General features: G+C 44.3%; 4 protein-coding genes across 4 annotated transcripts; 2 read left to right on the top strand and 2 right to left on the bottom strand.

The window, feature by feature from the left end:
• Positions 1 to 2,551: 2,551 nt before the first annotated feature.
• Positions 2,552 to 8,612, top strand: LOC128730851 (CDK5 and ABL1 enzyme substrate 2). The gene is made up of 5 exons (XM_053823933.1): positions 2,552 to 3,027; positions 4,124 to 4,964; positions 5,055 to 5,245; positions 7,277 to 7,481; positions 7,566 to 8,612. The coding sequence occupies exons 1-5, from the start codon at positions 2,552 to 2,554 to the stop codon at positions 7,704 to 7,706; spliced, it is 1,854 nt and encodes a 617-aa protein (XP_053679908.1). The 3' UTR covers positions 7,707 to 8,612.
• A 37-nt stretch (positions 8,613 to 8,649) lies between these two features.
• On the bottom strand, positions 8,650 to 9,687 carry LOC128726523 (arginine-hydroxylase NDUFAF5, mitochondrial). Its single transcript, XM_053820341.1, has 2 exons — positions 9,560 to 9,687; positions 8,650 to 9,493 (listed from the first exon to the last, which is right to left on the bottom strand). The coding sequence occupies exons 1-2, from the start codon at positions 9,685 to 9,687 to the stop codon at positions 8,650 to 8,652; spliced, it is 972 nt and encodes a 323-aa protein (XP_053676316.1).
• A 551-nt stretch (positions 9,688 to 10,238) lies between these two features.
• On the top strand, positions 10,239 to 10,910 carry LOC128731872 (succinate dehydrogenase assembly factor 2, mitochondrial). The gene is made up of 3 exons (XM_053825023.1): positions 10,239 to 10,259; positions 10,326 to 10,513; positions 10,578 to 10,910. The coding sequence occupies exons 1-3, from the start codon at positions 10,239 to 10,241 to the stop codon at positions 10,861 to 10,863; spliced, it is 495 nt and encodes a 164-aa protein (XP_053680998.1). The 3' UTR covers positions 10,864 to 10,910.
• A 45-nt stretch (positions 10,911 to 10,955) lies between these two features.
• Positions 10,956 to 13,034, bottom strand: LOC128732191 (DNA mismatch repair protein Mlh1). The gene is made up of 2 exons (XM_053825361.1): positions 11,743 to 13,034; positions 10,956 to 11,682 (listed from the first exon to the last, which is right to left on the bottom strand). The coding sequence occupies exons 1-2, from the start codon at positions 13,026 to 13,028 to the stop codon at positions 10,956 to 10,958; spliced, it is 2,013 nt and encodes a 670-aa protein (XP_053681336.1). The 5' UTR covers positions 13,029 to 13,034.
• Positions 13,035 to 21,039: the final 8,005 nt, after the last annotated feature.

The following is a 21,039-nucleotide window of genomic DNA, read 5'->3' as shown; positions in this document are numbered from 1 at the left end:
ACATATTATTTACTTGAAAAAACTTCTTTTCTTAGACTTTGTATCACATTTAGCTGTAATTTGTAATGTAAACTATACCTATAATAAAATATGAGCAATCTAGAAAGACTTTTGTTAATTTGGAATTATGTCTCAAAATGTTGCAAAATAATATAAATTGGGCATAACAAATTTCTACAAAATCATGTAATAAACTTATGTTTCGAATAACATAAGAATATTGCCGTTCATAAAAGGTAGCGATTGTCAAATCAACGTATTTCAGGATACAGCAGACTGCCAACATGATGCAAATGGCCTTACCGCTCGATCATCATATGCTTAGGCCATGCTCAATGCTTTACTGATTTTATTATCTCAAATTATCGACACTTTATCTTAATTAGAAAGAATGGATCATATAAAGAGAAACAAACGTAACTGTTGCTAAAGGGTCTTAACAGATTGTTCAAAATCATTAGTTAATAAATCAAGTTTAAAAAAAAATTAGCTCTACTCATTCAAATGGACAAAATCCAGATTTTTTTTACTTTTCCAGTGCGTTTGATATTTCTTCACCATTGTTGTTCTATAAACGACTGTTGATCAATCTTAATCAATCCAATCTTGATGAACAGTACTACAACTGAAGACTGAAAACTATACAGTATAACTGCCAAACTAATTTATAACTGCCCTCAGCATTAGATTTTCAAATTCACATGTTAGACCAATCAACCAAGCAACTCATTATTAAATGATTGTGTAATACAAATACAATGACGAAAACTTTCATATGTGACCAGCCTTGCAACGTAATTAACTTCGTACAACAGGCCCAGAATGCTTCAGTCAAAGAGAAATTGAATTTGAAAACATGGGTACATTACTTTACATTTTTATATCATTTAATCAAATAAAACTAATAAAATTCTTATAATGACTTTATTTATCTAATTTTCTTGTTTTAAGTAAGAAATTACCTTTGAGAAACAAATTAGAAATGCGCTTAAAATCACGTGTACCGGAAATAAGTTATGAATGCTGTCAGTTCACGGCTGTCAGTTCAAATGCGAGGCTTCGAACTATTTTTAAACATTTTGAACTTGTGTATTTTATCTCGCACTTGAGGAAAACTTTAGCCCCGAATAAAACAACATTTTTCTATATTTATTACAAATGAAAAAGATGCAGCAAATGCAATTCTACCTCTACATGTCAAAATGCCAGTTTCACGAAGTGCTCGAATATTAATGACACCATCTGACAGCAATTGACAGCTCGAATTTTGCTCAAACGAGCGAGACATAACATTTTCAGAGAGAAACAGAGAGAGAGACCTTACAAAAGGACAACCTTCCACGAAAGGTACGGCATATTGCAGAAGAACATCTGTGCGGCAATCTGTTGTCTGCGGTGGTACCGTTCCCGTGCTCCTTCATTTTACGCTATTTAATGCCACGGACTAGTGATCGACGCCTCGTTCATCGCGCTCGTAAAAAACATATCTTGCAAGTAACCTAAACCTCGTCCACCCTATAGTGTGATGGTGTGCCAATAGTGAAGCCTAGAGTCGCGTATCTCCGAAAGATTCGGTGCATTTAGCTGAGTGGTGTTATTGTTCCTCCCCAACCATTGTGTAAATCGGGTGCGGTTTCCAGCCGCCTGTGCGTAGTTTATCGCGTGGTGTGGTGTGTTTTAATTGTGAGCCCCTTCATCGGTTCCAACTCCAACTTCCCGGTGTGCTGACTAAAGAAACCTCAAAGAAAGCCCTCCTACACGTTCCAATCCCTACGGCAACGCAGTCGCCGTGCGACGGCCGCCATTCTTATCGAATCGAAATCGCACGCAAGAACGTCTTTCCATCGCGTTCGCATGTTACGTTTCTGACCATCGTCACTGCAAGGCGCGAGAGCGAGAGAGCGCTTGCCTCATCACGCGAACGGCGAGAGAGAAAGAGAGAGAGCGTGAGCAGTCGCGAACGCAAGGTCCACCACAAAAGGTGCAGCACATTGCCGCAGAAGGCTTCTTGTTTAAATCGCCGAAAACGCAGCAGGCACCGGAAAAAATTGCGACGTGAAATATTTAGGCACGGTTGAGGGAAACGCAAGCCAGCAGGCAGGCGCGGGGCGCACAAACAAACGAAAAACAACAACATAACGAACCGCCAGTCCAGCAGCGAAAAATACGGGCACGCATACACACTCATCCACCGCTTCAAAATGATTCCCAGTAAAACGAACTGATATACGGCTGCTTGCAGCTCGTGGTTTGGGTAGCGCAGTTGGTAGGGTGGTGGCAGTAGTGTGCCGGGTGGTTTGGTGAGAAGTGGGGCGGGTGTTTCGTTCGCGGCAGTTGGGAGTTGCGGGACGTGACGCCGGGAGTGTTTTGTTTTGGTTGTTCGCTTCTTCATTTTCTTCGCCCTGCTCGTAGCGTCTAGCGTGAGGCGCGCACACCGGCACGTTCCAGTTTGAATATTTGCATCACCCGGAAGCAGCCGGATACCAGAATCGGGAGCACAGCACCAGAAGGACCGCAAAAGGACACGCTTCCGGCATCCGGCACCCGATACATGGCTAGTTCTATGAACAGCAAGAACCGCATTCGTCGTCGACTGGCAGCGATATCGTTTCTGTCCAACATCTCGCTGGACGGTACCCACCGGGACACGAAGCTCGGCCCGCTGCACGGAGGCGGAGGAGGCGCGTCACTCGGTAGAGCAACGGGAGGCCTCACCAGTGCGGCACTCGCACTGAACAACAATGATCCGGACGGCGTGGCCGGCACCGGTAGCGATGAGACGGGCGATGACGGTCTCGATGGTTCCGGTTGGCAACCGGACGGAAGGACCGCGCCTTGCGAGGGTGCGGCCAGCTTGAGTGGGCCGGGTAACGCGCTGCTGGCCACGGACGGGCACCAGCGGGCGCGGGCCAGAACCGGAACATTCAGCAAAAGCCCCGAGCGGCACGCCGGAAAGCGCATCGACAGCGAGGGCAACATGCTACCGAGTAACGGCTCCTCGGTCAAGGGCACTCCCCTGAAGGATCGGTACGTATAAGGGTTGATACCGGAGACTGGAAAATTCATGTTCCGTCACGACGCCCTGTGGCACTAGCTCACCATTCATGAATTCACCAGACATGCGTTTTCCACCTTTCTCATTTTTTGCATTACATGACGCGTAAGTTATCTCCGTTCGATGGAATTGGGAAGCGTGTTCTTGCGCGCTTCTAATAATAACCGACGCGCGATCGGCTGACCTTGCGGGCTATTTATAGTGCGATGGAAAAGTGGCCAAACTGTGGGCCCTTCGTGCGGCAAAGCGTGGATCTGATGCTGCTTTTTTTTGCTCCCTTTTAGCTACGAATCATCGAACGACGACAAGTTTGTCGCACAAAGAAGGAGAAGCCTCCCTTATTAGATTAATATCCGCTCGGTCGGTCGATTGGTGGGGGGAGCAGTACCTTCAACTAATCTACCGGCCTTACGATGGCGAAGACTCACGGCACGAAAAGGGAAAAAAGGGCAAAAACAACCAAACATCTGTCGTAGTGCCTTTTGTTTTGCGGCCCTATTCGCAGCTCAAGCAAGAAAAGGAATCCCACTCTAAGAGCTCGCCGTGGAATGTTGTTTTCGACGTGCTTCTTATGTTGGCATACATTTTCTTCAACCCTTCTTTATGGTGGTTTTTCGATGCACACCTCGGAGGAAAAGAAGAACGATTTTTGCGTTAGTTCTCCTTCCCTTCTTTTTGTGGCTGTTTCCGATGCACTAAAAGCCGGTTTTTTTCTTTTCGAAATATTCACTCGAACGCACATGGCTTACGTAACGAAAGTATGTTTATAATTATGTAACGAAAATGATTACTCGTTCGCGTTATCAAGAAAGATTTGTGTATATTCAAACTTGATAGAAATGTTTGGAATTCAAGCCTGTAAGGCTTTATATAAAAGGCGTCTACGATTTTTTGAAATGGCTGATATTTTACGACCAAAACAAAGCATAATTTCACCTAATTCCTCAATGACCTATTCCACAGCTAACACCACAAAAAAATCGACTACGTGACTTCCCGCACACTCATTTCAGAATTCTCCTAATCCTGCGTCTCTTTCTTTCTCTCTCTCTCATTCTCCGTGTGCAGTGAAAATTGGAATCCAAACGACGGCCGGTTGAACCATACGGCGGACAAACGCCTGCGTGCGAACTCCGCCACACAGCGGCCAACCGGTGCGAAGCGATCGCTGTTGATGAACACAAGCGCCGGAGCGATCACCACCGGAAATGGTGCTACCGGAACGGAGGATCACCGTGGCAGTGCTGGTGTGGGTTGGCAAACGAACAGCAGCACCGAAAGTCTCATTCATGGCCGCACCAGCAAGAGTGTCGTCATCAACGAGCACGGAGCAGGTGGGACTGGTGTTCGTTACTACAATCACATGGACAGCAGGATGCAGCATCCGACCGGGTTCCAGGAGGACCGGATTGTGCTGGTCTCGAAGAAGGCACCATGCCACATTTTCTCCGTGCTGCCGTACTGCAAGGGCAAAGCGTCCCGATCGGAACAACGCCGTGAACGCCGACGTCATCCGTCCGGAGCACGGCCACTGTCGTCGATAAATGACGCACCGTTTGATGCATTCCGGCTGCTTGGGATCGAGCGTGCCGGTGAGATTGGCCAAGAGGTGTCGTATGGCTACCTGTTGATACCGTCACGCAGCTACCACCGGGAGAAGAAGCACGCCAGTGCCGAGAAAACCATCAAGAGTGCGTTTGAGATACCGAACTTTGCATCACTTGAGAACCACGCGGCGGCGCGCTACTACGACACGCTGAACCGTAATAGTGCGGCTAGTCCTTCGCAGGGAGCCGGGACCGTAAGTGGTACAGGTGGGCAGACTGGAGGTGGTGCTGGCAGTGGCCCTTCGTCAGGGTTGCTTGATCTTTCGAAGGAATTCGACGATGGGTTTACGTCCATCTCTGGGGTAAGTAGAACGATATGCTTCTCCGAACGCAAAAATGTTTAACCGGTCGTTTCTGATATGCTATAAAATGTCCAAAATCGCCTCTTTTAGATACAATATTCGGCCAACATACTGGACGATCCGGAGCTCATCGCAGGCAAGCATCGCACGCTGCTGACCTTCACGTCGTACGTGACCTCCGTCATCGATTACGTTCGCCCATCCGAGCTGAAGAAGGAATTAAACGATCAGTTCCGGGAAAAGTTCCCACAGATCCAGCTGACGCTCAGCAAGCTGAGAAGGTAAGCGAACACGCGGTGTAGGATCCCTTCTTTCACGAGGGAAGTTTGTCATAACGGGGGTGCATTAGCTATAGCCGTTATCGCGCCAGCCGAACGCCAGCCTGGAACATAAACAACCACCCAGCGTAACGAGCCACAGCGCTCACATTGGGTGATAAGGCGGACTTCTGCCGGAAAGCGTCCACATCCATCCCATGGCCCCATTTCCTCCTTTGCCAAGCGTGCGCTTGTTGCAATGAGCCTGCCGGGCGGGGACACTTGTGTTTGCCAGCATTAGAGTAGCGTTTGTTTGTCTGTCATGTGAACCCAAAGCAAACTTGACCACCTCATCCCTTCCGTAGGTGACATTCAGACGTGTAGTGTCTGATTGCACGATCGCCTTCCACGGAAGCAACAGGTCTTTTTTGTTACGATAATCAAGGAATCGGATTTATTTTTATGCTACGAAATCGTGCCCACCATCAGCGCATTTTTCTATTGTGGTGTGGTTTTTTAAATGCCTCCGCTAGCTCTCAGATATCGGCTCAGCTGAAAGCTGATATGGTCGCGTTGTCGATACGTCGTATCATTCCCTAGCTCTGGGGGCAGAAAAGTATTTTCATTCCCTTCTCGTTGCTTCATCACGTGTACACGAGCTGAAGTGGATGGGCTATAGAGGGTTGCTTTAAATCGTGATTTACCTTTTTGATGGCGGTGTTTAACGGTCCCTTCGGATGGTCGTCGTCATTACACGCTTATCGTCCATATCAGGATGCAGTTCTACACATCCTTCGCTTACAATGGGTTCATGATGATGATTTAATCGCTACTGACCGCCGCTGTTGTCTGTGCGTTGCCTCATTACACCTCGGTATTAAACTTCTTATCATTTCGGTAAACACGCTGTCTCGTAGGAACAAGGGCGCATCATAAGTGTTTCTTGTTTATTCGCACTCCAGCGGGTACGAATGTTGATGGTAAATCATTCGATAATCCAGTTCTCTTGTTCCTGTCTGTAAATAGTACGAAGACGTATTGCATGGGGACACTTTTGTTGTCGTATTGCTAACGGCCTGTCGCTTGAGGAGTATACATTGGACTTTTTCATGAGTAGCAGTACATTATTTGACTTCAAATGTATGGTATTTTTCCGTACATTTCTTGCTTCTACTGCGTTCACTTTGACTGAACACATTTTAGGGTTTGAAAGCTCCTTTTCATAATTAGGAATAATGAAGCATTGTGTACATTGTATATATATGGATTTCTTCCTTATCAATCCCGGAACCTCAATTATCAACGTCCAGCAGTGTTGAAAAGTATCATACTCTTTTTCAAGGGCAAAAAGTTTTTTTTATTCTATTTAAAGCATCCCCATATTAACCTCCCGGTTGGGATGCCGTTCAGTAAACCGGTTCAGAGGAAGAGAGAGAGAGATAACTAACGCAAGAAATTTGCAAATTTCTCGATCGAAGGCACCGACCGTCCTTGGGTCAGTTTGTTACATATGCTGGCATTTTGGAATATCATTTTGCTCAATGTCGGTCAACGACGCACAAACGTTACATGCTAGAAAATTCAATCGTTTGTTTGTTCACAGAGGAAAGGTGAATGGTTGATAATGCATAGGATTAAGCCAACCGTGAGGAGGCTAGAAACTTAACGATTGCATTATACTAGACGTACTTTACTAGGCTTTTTTTTAACTTTATTTAGGAGTTTTGAAATCATTTATATGAATTCATATAACAATATTTCTTGATTACAAAGTAAATTATACCGTCGGGCTAATATAATAATATTGAAAGCCTATATTTAGCAATAGGGGCATTATGAGAATCAGCATTATAAACATGAATATTGATGAAGTTGTAATTAAGTCAAGTAATAATAATTCATGAGAACCTTTACAGATTTGTCCAATTTTAAAATTTCCTGGCGGTGTATAAGTGTTAAACATCTTGCACCCTTGTTATTTTTCTCTATTCTACAAAGTAATGTCATATTTGAATATTTATTGATGCATATTATTATGTTTTTACTTACTTTTAGCATTAAGCGGGAGATGAAGCGTATCAACAAGCTGGACAATCGCATCGATTTTCTGACCATATCCCAGGCATACGTGTACTTCGAAAAGCTGATCCTGTCGAAGCTCGTCAACAAGGAGAATCGGAAACTGTGCGCTGGTGCCTGTCTTCTGCTGAGTGCCAAGCTAAACGACATCAAGGGCGAAGCGCTGAAGAGCTTGATTGAGGTAAGCTTTGCGTTCCGTAACAAGGCTGCCGCCTTTTTCGTATGTATTCGATCACACCCTAACCGTTCCGCTTCATACCCACAGAAAACGGAAAGCGTCTTTCGTCTGAATCGCAAGGAACTGATCGCTTCGGAGTTTGCCGTGCTGGTTGCACTGGAGTTCAGTCTACACGTGTCAACCCAGGAAATCCATCCGCACTATCAACGCTTGATCTATGAATCCTAGGCCCAATGCAGGCGCTAGCGATAATCTGGGATAGCTAGCGATTTCACAATTTAAAGCTTAAAGCTACTTCTTCATCAGTGTCATATGCTGCAAGAGGCATTTATCGGGGTTTTTTTAGGTGCTGGGTATTATGTAACTAAACTGCAACGAAAATTGACGATGAAAATGAGCAGGGACGTAATTTATTTTTTTTTGTCCTGTAGCGTAGGGATAGCAGATGGAATATTTATGAAGAAGAGAAAATATACAGCACCTCATTCTGCAGTTTACATATAACTTAATCAAGATACACCTGCTACGAGCATTACCAAATCCTTCAGAAGGGAATTCATATTTGGATCGAATCTTTTACTCCGTCAGATCTAATAGAGGAGCTAGGAGGTATAAATGGTAGATGAGGCGACCGTGCTCAAAAAGAGGTCGTATCGATTCCAGTATCGATAGAAAGACAACCCTGGGAGAGTGATGTACTTAAGGATTGTTAACCGACGTACTGTATCTCATTCAAGATGGTGAGTGAATCGTTTAATTTTGATTAGTTTTCTATTGTTTCGCGTTAATGATTCATTTGTTTACTCGTCGTATAAACTTTTATGAAAAATCGCATGCTTATCCGGCAAACGGTGACATGCCAGAGCGAGAGAAAAAAAAGAACAAAAGAAGAATCAGTTTATGAAACTGAAATTATCGTTTAAACGCTCAAGTACTTTACGGAATCGTAGTTTTTTTGTGTCGATTTTATTATCCTTGATTCGTTACATATTACGTTAATTCGCGGTCTGTTGGGTGTCGTCTTAAAGCGCGTTTATTTTTTTATCTTATTAACCTTTATAAAACAGTTACTACCTACGGTAAAGTACAGTTTTGAACCAATTTTTTTACAACCGCATAATAAACATGGTAAAAACTGATTAAACCGATCCCATCTTATTTGTCTCGGTTTTTAACTGTTTCCCTTCGGCGTCATGACTTTTCCGATATCCTTCAGCGACACAGTGGCTGAACCACGTTCGGCCGGTACCGGTTGGCTGGCACAAGGCTTCCAACCGACGAAGAAAATTATCTGAAACGTTGCCGAGACGCCCTCCTCCTTCCGGGCGTACATGTCCTTGTAGATGGCTGCGGCAGCCATCAGCGTGTCACGTCCCATGTGCAACGGTCGGTTAAAAGCCGCATTATTTTCGGCCATTCCTTGCAGGTCGAACATTAGCTCGAACATCGACGGGTACCCGATGACTAATTCGTCCGTGTCGATCGTCAGCATTGTGAAGCCACCCCGGTTTAGCAGCATTCCCACGTCCCGAATTTGTACGAACGGGGAAATGTGTGGAGCCAAACCGCCCTTTCGCTCCTGCTCAGCCAACTGCAACGCGGATCGCAGCTCGTACAGCGTGTCACCACCGAACATGGCACCGATGAAAACACCGTCTGGTTTAAGTGCTCGATTTACCGCCCGAAAGCAGGCCGGTAGATCGTTCACCCAGTGCAGACTCATGCTGGATACGACCAAATCGAGCGAGTCGGCCTCGAATTGGAGCTGTTCTTCGTCCATTTCCTGCACACTGAAATCTAGCCCTGGCGATCCTTTAATCTGCGACAGCATCGTTGGGCTGAGGTCAATCGCCGTCAGCTTTTGAACCGTTTCACCAAGCACGTGGTTTGTAACATAGCCCCGCCCGGCACCGAGATCAACTGCATTCGTAAATTGGCGCTTGATGTCGAAAATTCGATCCGCTAACCGGTAGCCGACTTCGTCTTTGATGTAGTCGTAAAGCTCTACATCTTCCCTGGAGAGGGTAGAACGGTGTTAGCTAATATCGTTTACTTGTGGAATTCATAACCAAAACACAAACCTTTTTGCTGCACGTTCTCGTTGTAACCGTTTCGCATTGCGATCAAATATATTTACAATCGGCGTGCAGTAGTGTCGGTGTAGCACCGCAGACCCGAACGATACGGACTTTCTCAACATTGGTAGCATTTTACATAACCAACTAGGCATTCAAACAGGACCGATAAAATATAGCTCTTGAAGCAATCTAATCGTGCGTCAGTAGTCATTCACCATTGATACTTTATTTGGCATAATTTTCGGGAAAAAATATAAGCTACTGCCTTTTTTCGAAGTTCTTCAATTGCACAACTGCCGGAACATGTACGAAACAAAACAATACATATTTTGACATCGATTTGTGTACAAATCAAACGAAAGGAAAAGTGCTCGACATTTGAAAACCGGTTATTGCATGTTTAAAACGTTTTACTCTCAAACTGTTATTCGAAAATAAGCTTGATAATTTGAATAACGTTCCTGACATTATAATGCCCAATTTAAATTGTGTTTCTGTATATAAAATCGCAAGCATTTACATACTACACAAACTTTTTGCAGGCACTGTAGTCATATGACAATTTCGTGCAGCTACTCGAATTCAATAGGCTGTTAGCTATTGTCAAATTGTTTGCCGATTGTTTTCGTACGTTTATATAATTCACGCAGTACGTTGTAAATAAATCACTCGCTATTTCGCAATGTTTCGAATTCCAGCCCTGGTAAATAATTTGCCTGTGGGCACAAAATAATCGGTGCATCGAAATTAATCATTTCTTGGATTTTAGCGTTTCGTGAACCAAACGGTGTTTTGCAATGGGCAAACGGTGCGTCTTATTTCCACCGGTGCACCATCATGCAACTCCAGTGACGATCGCCGTCCTCCATTACCGATGATCGATTTGGAAGACAAATCGCTTCCAATTCCCGAATATAAGGAAAAGAAAAATGAGCCCCTACAGTTGAAAAAATCCAGGTCAGTCCATATACTGGTGTTGTACTTGAACGATCCTCCTAACCTACACACAACCGATTCGCAGATTGCTTTACCAATCCCGCAAGCGTGGAATGCTGGAAAACGGACTTCTGCTTAGCACGTTTGCCGCAAAGCATCTATCGGGAATGGATGCAGCACAGACGAAACTATACGATCGTTTGATAAATCTCCCAACAAACGATTGGGACATTTTCTACTGGGCAACTGGTGTAAAGCCGACTCCTTCCGAGTACGACAACGAGGTGATGAACATGCTCAAGGAACATGTGAAAAACACCAATCGAGAGCAAAGATTCATTCAGCCTGATCTTTACGCCAACGCCAACTAATAACACCCGATTGTAGATTGAATTATTTATTAAACTTAATATAAACATACGTAGCTTTAAAGTGACCGGTGTCTTATGATACATTGCAAGCACTAACATCGTTCGAAAACACGATACAATTCGGGCAGACTGGCTAGCTGCAATAGGCAACCGTTTTTTGAGTGTTCCTTCGGCGGTATAAGGTAGTTTCGTATCGCCGGATAAATGACGTGTTCCAGCTCCCACCGGTACTCTTTCTCCGGTTTCGTGAGGGCAACTCTCGCGAAAAATGTCGCAGTCTCCCGACTGAACGTCCGGAAACAATCCTCTTCCTCATCCCACTCCACCTCAGTGGCAAGCCGGAGGATGTACATGGGCAAAAACACCACCGATGGGATGTAGTTGTCGAGCAACCTCGGTAACGACTCGAGGAACCCATCCGGACGGATCGATAGGCTGAAATACTCCCGCAGTAGCGGTGCTTTTTTGACGAGAATGTTTACGATGCAGTTTGTCAGCTCCTCAACCGTGCCGTCTTCCTCGGTATATCCGCTTTCAGGATCGGTCAGTGCGAGCTGCGCCAACCGTTTCAGCTCTAACGGCTCCGAAAGCGTAAACCGCTCAAAGTTACCAAAGTTAAACAGCAGCAGCTGATAAAACAGCTCTATCACCAACGGTTGCGTCTGGGTGAGAAACATCTTCGTGTCGTACTGTATTAGCACCTGATTGCGATCGATCGTGCCAATGAACGTTAGCTCGCGGAATATTTTACGTAAATTCTCGTCACCATTTGATTCAACCTGTTGCCGTAAATTGTGAATGCTCGTAAGCCGCGTCTCCCTATAATTATGGTGACATTCACTAAATTTGAAAACCTCAAAAAACCATATTTTTACGTACCTTTTAACTGCCTTCTTTTTCCTCACAGGCGAAGGCTGTGTGATTTTGGGTTCTGTGACTTCTGCGGCTGGGTTATCCAAGGAACTACTCGCCGGTTGATTACTGCTCCCGCTAATGTTGAAAAACTTATCCAGCTTTTGCTCGCTGTGGCTAGTGCGCACAAACTTGTAATCCAAACGTGGCTTCTCATCGCCACCAGCCATCGATTCGTTCGATTTCGTGGTGTCTAGAGGATTGCCCGCCCCCGGTAATAAAGCTTGCGTGTAGCTACGAGCCGCATTTCCACCCAATAAGGCCCGTTCAACGGCTAGCTTGACTTTCTCGACTATTTGCTCTTCATGCAGAAAGTGCACCTCGTGCTTGGTGGGATGCACGTTCACGTCCACGTTGTTTGGGTTCAGTCCGATCGATAGGTAAATGAACGGAGAGCTCCCTTTGGGAAGGTAGATCGAGTAGATCTCATCAATGGCCTTCTTCAGCGTGTTGCATTCCACCGCCCGATGGTTGATAAACATAAGCGAGATGCCTTTTTTAAGCGAAAAATTCACATTCGTCACGAAACCATCGACGGTGAGCTGCAGTATGTTATCCTTTACTTCGACCGGTACAAGTGCCTTGCTGATGGTGGATCCGTAGATTATCCCAATGTTGTTCGCCACCGTCGTGTTCGGTTGCGTTCGAATGGAGGCTGCCGTTTCACCGAACTTTTTCAACACGAAACAAGCGTGCGGATTATGCACGGCGTACTTCCCCACCACGTCCGAAATCCGCTGGAACTCCTCGTTTGGCGTCTTGAGTGCTTGCTTACGCATCGGCACGTTGTGGAACAGTTCTTCCACGATAATTTGCGTGCCCTGGTTTCCTGCGATCGGCTTAACGTCTCCCTTCAGCTTACCATCAGCATAGCACGCTTTATACGCACATTTTTCGCTTTTCGTCTTCGTCACGATCGTAAGATGTGCCACATGACTGATACTGGCCAGGGCTTCTCCACGGAATCCGTACGTGCTGATTGAGGACAGATCATCAAAGGACTGCAATTTGGATGTGGTGAACCGCTCGCAAACGATCTCCAGATCACTCCGGCGAATGCCGGTTCCATTATCCTGGATTTGGAGTGTACGCAATCCGCCTCCCTTCACTGTGATCTGGATGCTGGTAGCCTTCGCGTCCAGACTGTTTTCTATCATTTCTTTCAGTGCATTTGCTGGGCGTTGGATAATTTCCCCTGCGGCAATGCGATTTACTACCACTTGGTCTAGTTTACGAATTACTCCCGGTTCCATGGCGGTGCTAACATTAATGAACAAATTTGGAGAGAAGACAAACAAGCGCTATACCCCGGTGAATTTGTTTGTAAACAGAAATGTGTTTTCCCGCGTTAAGTCCACGATTCGAGCAGTTTTGGCAGAAGTATCTCTTGAAAATCGTTTGGCGCAAATTCCTCTACAACAGGTCCAATATCAACAATTTACCACGTGTATAAGAATTCTTTTTATTTCTGTTACATAGCAAAACATGTTAAGAGGCTATTTTCTTAGTCGCACGCGAAAAAAAAATTGTTTGGCACAAATCTATCGTATTCTCCATAGCTTTCTATAACAAACAAGCACAAAACCATCTTCAAAATATCAAAAATACATTTCAATTACTCGGAGATTGTTTCCCCATTAGAGGACAAAGCATATCATTAATATCATATCATTAATTAGTTATATACCAGGTATATTACAGCTAACCGTGCTAATTCATATCCTTTTGAAATTATTACAAACCATAGATGAAATGTACATTGCGTATTTTAAGAAAGACAAATGAAGTGACGTTCCGTTTGATGAACTTTCTGAATTATGCTCCCAAAAGTATTTGAAAACCTAGAATATGATGAACACTACAGTTATTCGACAGGCCCTTTAAGATTCGATGATCTGATAACGACAGGAAGCAACATCAGGCTAAAAGACCTAAACGACCTTGTCTGCAAAGATCATTTTTTTCTTAGGCACATGAACAGCGGAGTTAACCCCAGATAAAGAATAGATGGAAGGACAAAGATAAAGTTGTGACCAGTTCTCAACTTTTTTTTTGCAATTATCAAAATTTAGTTCTAAAACATCTTGCAATTTCTTAAAACCACAAAACGGTTGTAACGCCTATTAAGAACTTACGTAAATGTTTCTATTATACCTATAAAAAGTAGCAAGGCTCTTTTAAATAAACTATAACTTGTATGTCACAAATTTTGTAACACGAGAATAAGTTATCAAGAATTGGATGAAATCAGGTGTACCACCGAACCTAAAACAATTCTACTCAGCTGTGAAAGAATGAAACGTCGAATTCCATCTCTAAAGCTATTATTCCACAGTTTTAAAATCTATTGTTTTTGCTAAAACCAAAGAATGAAGGTGCAAAGTCTCACCTAGACCGCACGCTCTTGGAGAACTTATCCGGCAACGAAAACGCACCAAAGCCTCTATCGTTGGTGCAAAAAAAAATTGTTTTAAAACATAGCTTCAAAACATCTGCGTGGTAAAAACGGTAACACGAGCGAGCTACGAGAGATGACGCATTATTTTACTCTCTGGTATTGCTCACTTTTCCACGCGAGAGCGTCATATTTGTGTAGGAATTGAACAGTGTTCCGATGGATATTTAAAACGACCAAAATCATTATATTTAAGTCTAAAATGGTTCGTTAGGGCAATAAACTGTTCGCTAAAATAAAGGCTTTAAAATATCGAAAATAAAATCTCCTCAGAGAATGTTTGTTTCAATAATAATCGACTTGTTTTCGTTTGTTGTTGGTATTGCTTTTTTGCGCCGTAAAACCGGTCTCACTATGTTGACAGGTATGCATGTTGCCTTCGCTCACGCAATAGTGCACCGCTACAGAAGCAGCAGCAGGAGAAACTCACTTTCAGCGCTGTCACGCTCAAACCTAATCGCGACGTTGGCCTGGCCGGTTGCGGCTACTCGCGCGCGGCCGTAGTGTACCGCTCCTCGACTATTTATTTTCGCTTCAACACCATTTCGAGAGTATGTAAACCAACGGAACGGCAAACCTGTGTAACGTGCGTGTTGCGTGTCAGTGCGATAGAACGAAAGGGGCAAAGCTTGATAAAAAAAAAAACGCAAGCCATCTAGAACGCATAGAAGGCGAACGTGTACGAACGATACAGAACATTCCACCGCAGCGGTGGAACGGAAGTGACAGTAACAAAAAAAACACTGCTCGAGAGCCAAAATCATAGACAAAGCATCGTTTCCGGTCGCTTCGTTCTCGCCCAGGAGGAAGGTCACAGACGCGTTTTCGCGGGATTCTATCGGAGTGTCAAAAGTGATGCGCGAAAAAAGCGCACGATTCGTGCCTGATTTTGATGGCGCGGGTCTGGTTTTTGGTGTGCTCGTGTGGATATGACGGAAAAGTGCGTGCAGCAGAAGCAGTGGCAGCAGCTGGCAAGCAAAAAAAATAGAAAAAGGAAAAAGAGCAGCTCGTGTCGAAAAAGAACCGTCCACTGAATCGGGCCGTGTCCGTGCCTGACCCGCGCGTTCGAGTGTATTCTCTTTAGCTGCTTCTTTTTTCGTGGGCCGCAGTGTGTAAAAATAAAAACGTGTCAAAGCGCAACTCGAATGGCCGCCTGTATCCCCGGCCCGGCACGCGTGTATATTTTAGTGTGCTAGTTACTTAGGGCGGGCGGCTTCATCGTCATCGCTGCCAGGTTGGGAGGCCAGATGCGAAAATGAAATAATCCAAATGTGGCCGCGTAACAGCGCGCTCTTGTGCGAACGAAAAAAAACCGTTACCGTTACCGGATCGACAGGGAACGTGCCTGTGTTCCCGCCATTATAGAGCCACCCCATTAGGCGGGTGTTACGGAAGGTCCTACATGTACGCAAGGTGGCGGCCATCTTGCCGGGAATCAGCTGATCGTTGTTTGCTTCCAAAAATGCCCACCAAACGGATCAGACGAATCAAAGTGGGCCATGGTGCAATATTACTGCATCCAACGCCTGCAGGCTGAGAAACGAACGATGCAGATTAAACTCTCACCGTCTTTTCCGGCAGGAAAACGCGCGGAATAAGCTCGTCGATCCAAATGGGGTTCACTTAGCTGACTTTTCTCACGTTCTCTTCGCGGTTTCGTAGCTTGCATATATGCCTCCGTGTGTCGTGTTCGTCTTCGACACGGTCGCTGTTGTGGGGATTTTAAAAATATTCTCTATACCTCTTTCAATACGACGAGCGTCTGCTTCGGCGAAAGGAATGCACATATTCGTCTGCGCCGCGCGACACGTTTGTTGGTGTGCGAAATTTTCCCGTCGACACATTTTCAAACCCCATCGTTTTCCATCCCAGACCAGCGGGTGTCGTTTAGGGGTTTTCTTCCATTTTTTGCTGTGAAATTTAACGATTGTGCTTCGGTATTTTAGTGTGATATGATGAGTATTAGTAGTGTAAAATGTGGGAATACACATCACCTATATAATACTTGTATAAGACGGTTTATTTCTTTTCGGGAATTGTTCTTCGAAGTGAAATGAAACGCAAACCCGCGCTTCCATTTTTTGTTTTGCTTCTTGTTAGGAAAATCTTATTGTTATTGGCAAAACGGGCATGTGGGATAAATTCACGCCACTCTCACCACTTACAACGGCCAGATCTAGCTTACCGAAAGGTGCAAAAGGTCTCGAACGAATCCGTGGGCAAGAATCAGGGCGTGGTAGAATCCGGGTCGCGGGGAAGTTGGCGAAGATGACGGAGATGCAACGAAGCGTGCACCTTTTGTGCGGTAAAACAAGAGAGTGCGCATTGTAGAGGAGCCCAACCGTGATGGGAGGTTTAAGCTCAAAACACCCACCATACCTCCTACATCTGTGGGGCGTTACTTCCTATATTTTTTTATTTGCCTTGTTGCCATCGACCTAACCATGATGGCAATAAAAGTTCAGCTAGGGCAAACTTAAACAGCTGAGGATCGTGGAAGATAGGTAACATGCGTAATTGGGTTAGATACAATTGCACCTCATAAAGACGCTACCGAGGGTCGAAAATTGTACAAATCGGCCACAAAAAGTGGTGTTTACTTTCTAAGGGTGTTGTAATTCCAGTGAGTTAAAAGATTTGTAAGAATTGAGTAGTTTCGCAAACGTTTAAAGCATACTGATAAGAACATATTACTTTCTTTATTTCGATTTTAAATCAATTGTGTTACCGAGATTTGCTGTAATTTTAACATAATTATTGCGATTATTATCAATTAATCTTATTTTTTATTAAAAATTAATAATGATCTCTAATTACTCGCAATTAATTACTGCTTACGATGTTTTACAGTGCAAATTATCTAATGTTTGCAACTTTTAATGGTTTAAGGGTCCTCTACTTCTTATAACACACACAGTATGAATCATTCAGATATTGATTATTCAATAATTAATATTTAATTTTTTTTGCTGTTCCTAAAAATTGTGTCTTCTCCTTTTTGCCTTCTCTTGTCGGATGAAGCATACATAAAAAGCTTCTTCTGCTCGTGAGAAATACGATTACTCATGGGTACGAAATGAATGCGCATCTATTTAGATCATCTAATCGCGCTGGCGGTGTTGATTGGAAAATGACGAAATCAGCGATGAGATAATGGAATAGATATTACTTGCACGCCACGAGTGACACCAATACTGGCCGATAAAAAATGTTGAAAACAAAACAAAAAACACACGCCGATACTATCTTCACTTTCGAGCAATAGCTCACGAAACTCATTCAATTTTGTCACAACAAGCAGAAGTGCGGTTTTAAAATCGATCACCCCCTCCAAGGGTGTCCAATATCGCCTTGCGGAAATGATTTTCCTCTATAGAATACCTGCAAAACGTGACAACCGTGCCTCTTTAGCCGTATGCGACAAAAGACCGACTCGTCGGAAATGGTTTCCTTTTTCTGCCTTTCGCGAATAATCCAAAGGGGTGATTGGGGAGACACAGAAAGGAAACAGGACTGTGTGTTACACGAATGCCATAAAATATGTTGCCCATACACGCATACACACATCCACAAAAACATCGACGGAAGTGGGTCACGGGAAATGGCCCTTTTTCCGGTCCCACTGTCGTGCGTAACGAAGCACCACTTCCAGGACATCTGCCCTTACGATGGCACCCGACCTGTCTGGGAATAGGACGTCCTGAAATTTACTGCTGGACAAAATACGGGGTGTGTAACGTGCGGCTTTCAAATTGGCATTTTTTCCGCCAAGAATTCACGCCTCAAACAAGCCACCAATAAACGAGCGCATTAGCCTGGTGGCTTATCGTCCCAAATGTCTCCATTCCGTGACCCGTGGGCGGCTTATCGGCATGCTTGAATCGACGCGTTTGATCTAATGAAATAGTAGGAAGGGTGCAAAAAGACCCGCCAGCCGGCTAGAATCTCATAAAATCGCATAAAAGAAATATATTTCAATATTTCAAAAGCATCCGCCACAAGCGAGCGAACGACGGCGAAGGCCAGCTCTCGGCCCACAACTCGCTTTTGGGGTGCACAAGGTGTTGGAGGGCTAAAAATAGCGACCTGTTACGTTCGTCTGTTCCCTTGCACAGCAGCACCCAGATATAACGTTGATCTTGTGGCGGGGTTGTTTTTTTTTGCACCGGACGGGATGAGCAAACGTTCGCTCGTGGCGAAAAGCGAACCGATCGGACGGTAAAATGTGAGATAATTTTTCACCCTGCCCCATCTGACGGTGTGCGTGTGTGTGTATGTGGTTCTGTTTCATTTTTCATCTTCATGTCTTGGGTGCGGGTTTTTCTTCACATGAAGAAAACTCCACCTACCGCCGCTGGATGAGAGTTTCGTACAAAACCGCAAGTAAATGCGTGCGAGTCATGAAAAGAAGCATGCAGGAAAAGCAAAAAAAAAGAAACCCATCGCCGGCTGGGTGTGGGAGGGAGCCAAAACACAAATAAGGAACCCGCCGAGGCTGGAAAATTAGGCCAAAGCTGTGAGATAGGGTTCCGGGCCACACAATCGATGGAAAGTGTGGGGATTGTTTGTTTACGTTTTTTTTTGCTTGTTCTCATTTCAACCACCTTTTTTATTCCTTTTTTTTACAAACTTCCACCTATTGGCCACTCTTTTTTCCGGTTGCACCGTGGTGGGTATTGCAGAATTCGATCGATGCCGTTTGTATCGGCCTCGAGCTCTGCAGCCTGCTGAAAAGTTTGCCACCCCTGCGACAGGACGATGCTAAGAAGCTTGACCGCGACGATGAAGAAGCGAGGTGAACGCAAAAAAAAAAGAAATATGATAACTTTGTGCCTTGTATTTTCCGTACTACCGCTCGTCAGAGAATAATTAATCGTGTTTAGTTTTGTCTGTACATTAACGCCGGCATCTTTACACACCTTCCGTGTTCGAGAGAAAACACTCCAACTCCGTTTTGTAACTTTGTTTGTCGTTTACAGGTGTTCTCAAATAAACCCCGTGTTGTGTTTGCCCGAGAAAACCCTCGAGCGCGGTTCGATGTGACATTTTTTTCCTTCTTCTTTGGTTTAGAGTGTTGTTACATGTAAATGGGAATGGGGCCCACTTTTTCGAGGTCTAGGTTTTGTTAACAGTGGCATTGTTTGTTGAAAGTTTGAACATTTAATAATACACACCCAGGGAATTTACGGAGCGGAAAGGCGTACGAAACATGCTAATAATATAAATAATCACAGAAATCCATCTTCAATGTTGCCTTTTAAAGCTACCCATCTACCTTTTCTAGTGTGTGTGTGTATTTTTTGTTATCAAGTAAATGGTTTCCATATTATCGTGTTGATTTAATCGCAATATATGTTTTTTTTTGTCTGTTACATCTCGATTTTAATATGAGTTCATATGAGCTCTATGTAAAAAAACACACTTCTGAATAAATTTGCTTAAAACCTTCGAACAATAAATGCAGTACTTCCCTCCCAGGGCTGCAATAAGCATGCATCGAGATCGGCCGGTGACGCAAGAGTGAATGCTTACTCGAGTTGCACATTTGCACCCCTCCCACGTACACGCACACATGCAGCTGCACTGTAGGTCTTCCTTCCTGAGGGTGGGTGCCCTTAGTGCCTAGTTCCCATCGACCATCGATCGCCGGTGCAGTTCGATGACGTTGGCGTTTAAAATAACAAAAAAAATGTAATCATCACCCATAAAGCAGGTCGACAGCAAACTAGCCCATGAGCATCAGCGCCATTGAACCTCGCTAGTTATTATCCGCTCCATCGGCAGCAAGCTCAACGGGGAGAGATAGAGAGATGAAATCATGCCTGTTGCATCCCGATACACCCTCGAAAGGGGTGTGCGTAATCGATGCGCCGCAAAAATAATTGCATATTCGTCCTGACGAAGCGGGAGGATGCACATGGTTGCGCCTCCTTTTTAATGGCCCGTTGGCTATGCTGCACTATGCACAGGGTTTTGTTGTTGTTGTTGTTGTGTGTGTCGTTTCCTGTCTGTAGCGTTTAGATGCTAGATTAACTCATCTTCATCTACTGCTGTTGTTTTAAGCCGCCACGGCTCATTGGGCCGGTAATCGGGCATCCGTCAAATGTGCATTGTCGCATTTTGCTTTTCAGCGTCGGTTAAGTATCGAATTTACTGAACCATTACGCGGAATGTGCACACGCGTTCAAGTGTCGCGTGCATCGGTTTGATAGCGGTGCATTTAGCAACGTCATAAATTGCCGATGCACGCGCAAATGTGAAGGTCAGAAACGTTGCACAATGCATGTTGGGATTTATGAGCCGTTTCAAGTTTAAAACGTTTACCTATTGGAGAGATTTTTCGTATTTCAGTTGTATAATAAAGCAAATATTTTTAGTTTAGTCCGGATTATTGTTCACGTTCAAAACGTTTATTTATTGGCGGGATGATTTTTTCAATTGTCAGTTGTATAAAAAATGCAATCGTTTTTGTTTAGTCCAGATAATGTTTCATGTTTAAAACATTCATATTTTGGAGGGTTGATTTTTTTCAATTTTCAGTTGTTTAAAAAAGCAATCGTTTTTAGTTCAGCCCAGATAACGTTGCAAGTTTGAAACGTTTACTTCGTGAAAGGATGAGTTTTTTTTCGTAATTCAGTTCTATGAAAAAGTTCAGTTCTTTGCCTTTACCATAAAACAAAAAATTATAGAAAAATTCCAAGTGCACCTTTAAGTAATTGAATCAGCAAACACGCTTGTTTTGAAATCCTTCCGAATGCTTTACGCTTGCCCACCAATTCCAATTAGGTGTTGGAGTGCGAGTAGCTTGT

This window comes from Anopheles nili, chromosome 2 (assembly GCF_943737925.1).
Source record: "Anopheles nili chromosome 2, idAnoNiliSN_F5_01, whole genome shotgun sequence".
Classification (NCBI taxonomy): domain Eukaryota; kingdom Metazoa; phylum Arthropoda; class Insecta; order Diptera; family Culicidae; genus Anopheles; species Anopheles nili.
The sequence above is the reverse complement of the archived record's forward strand: the minus strand, read 5'-3'. Positions and strand labels throughout refer to the sequence as shown.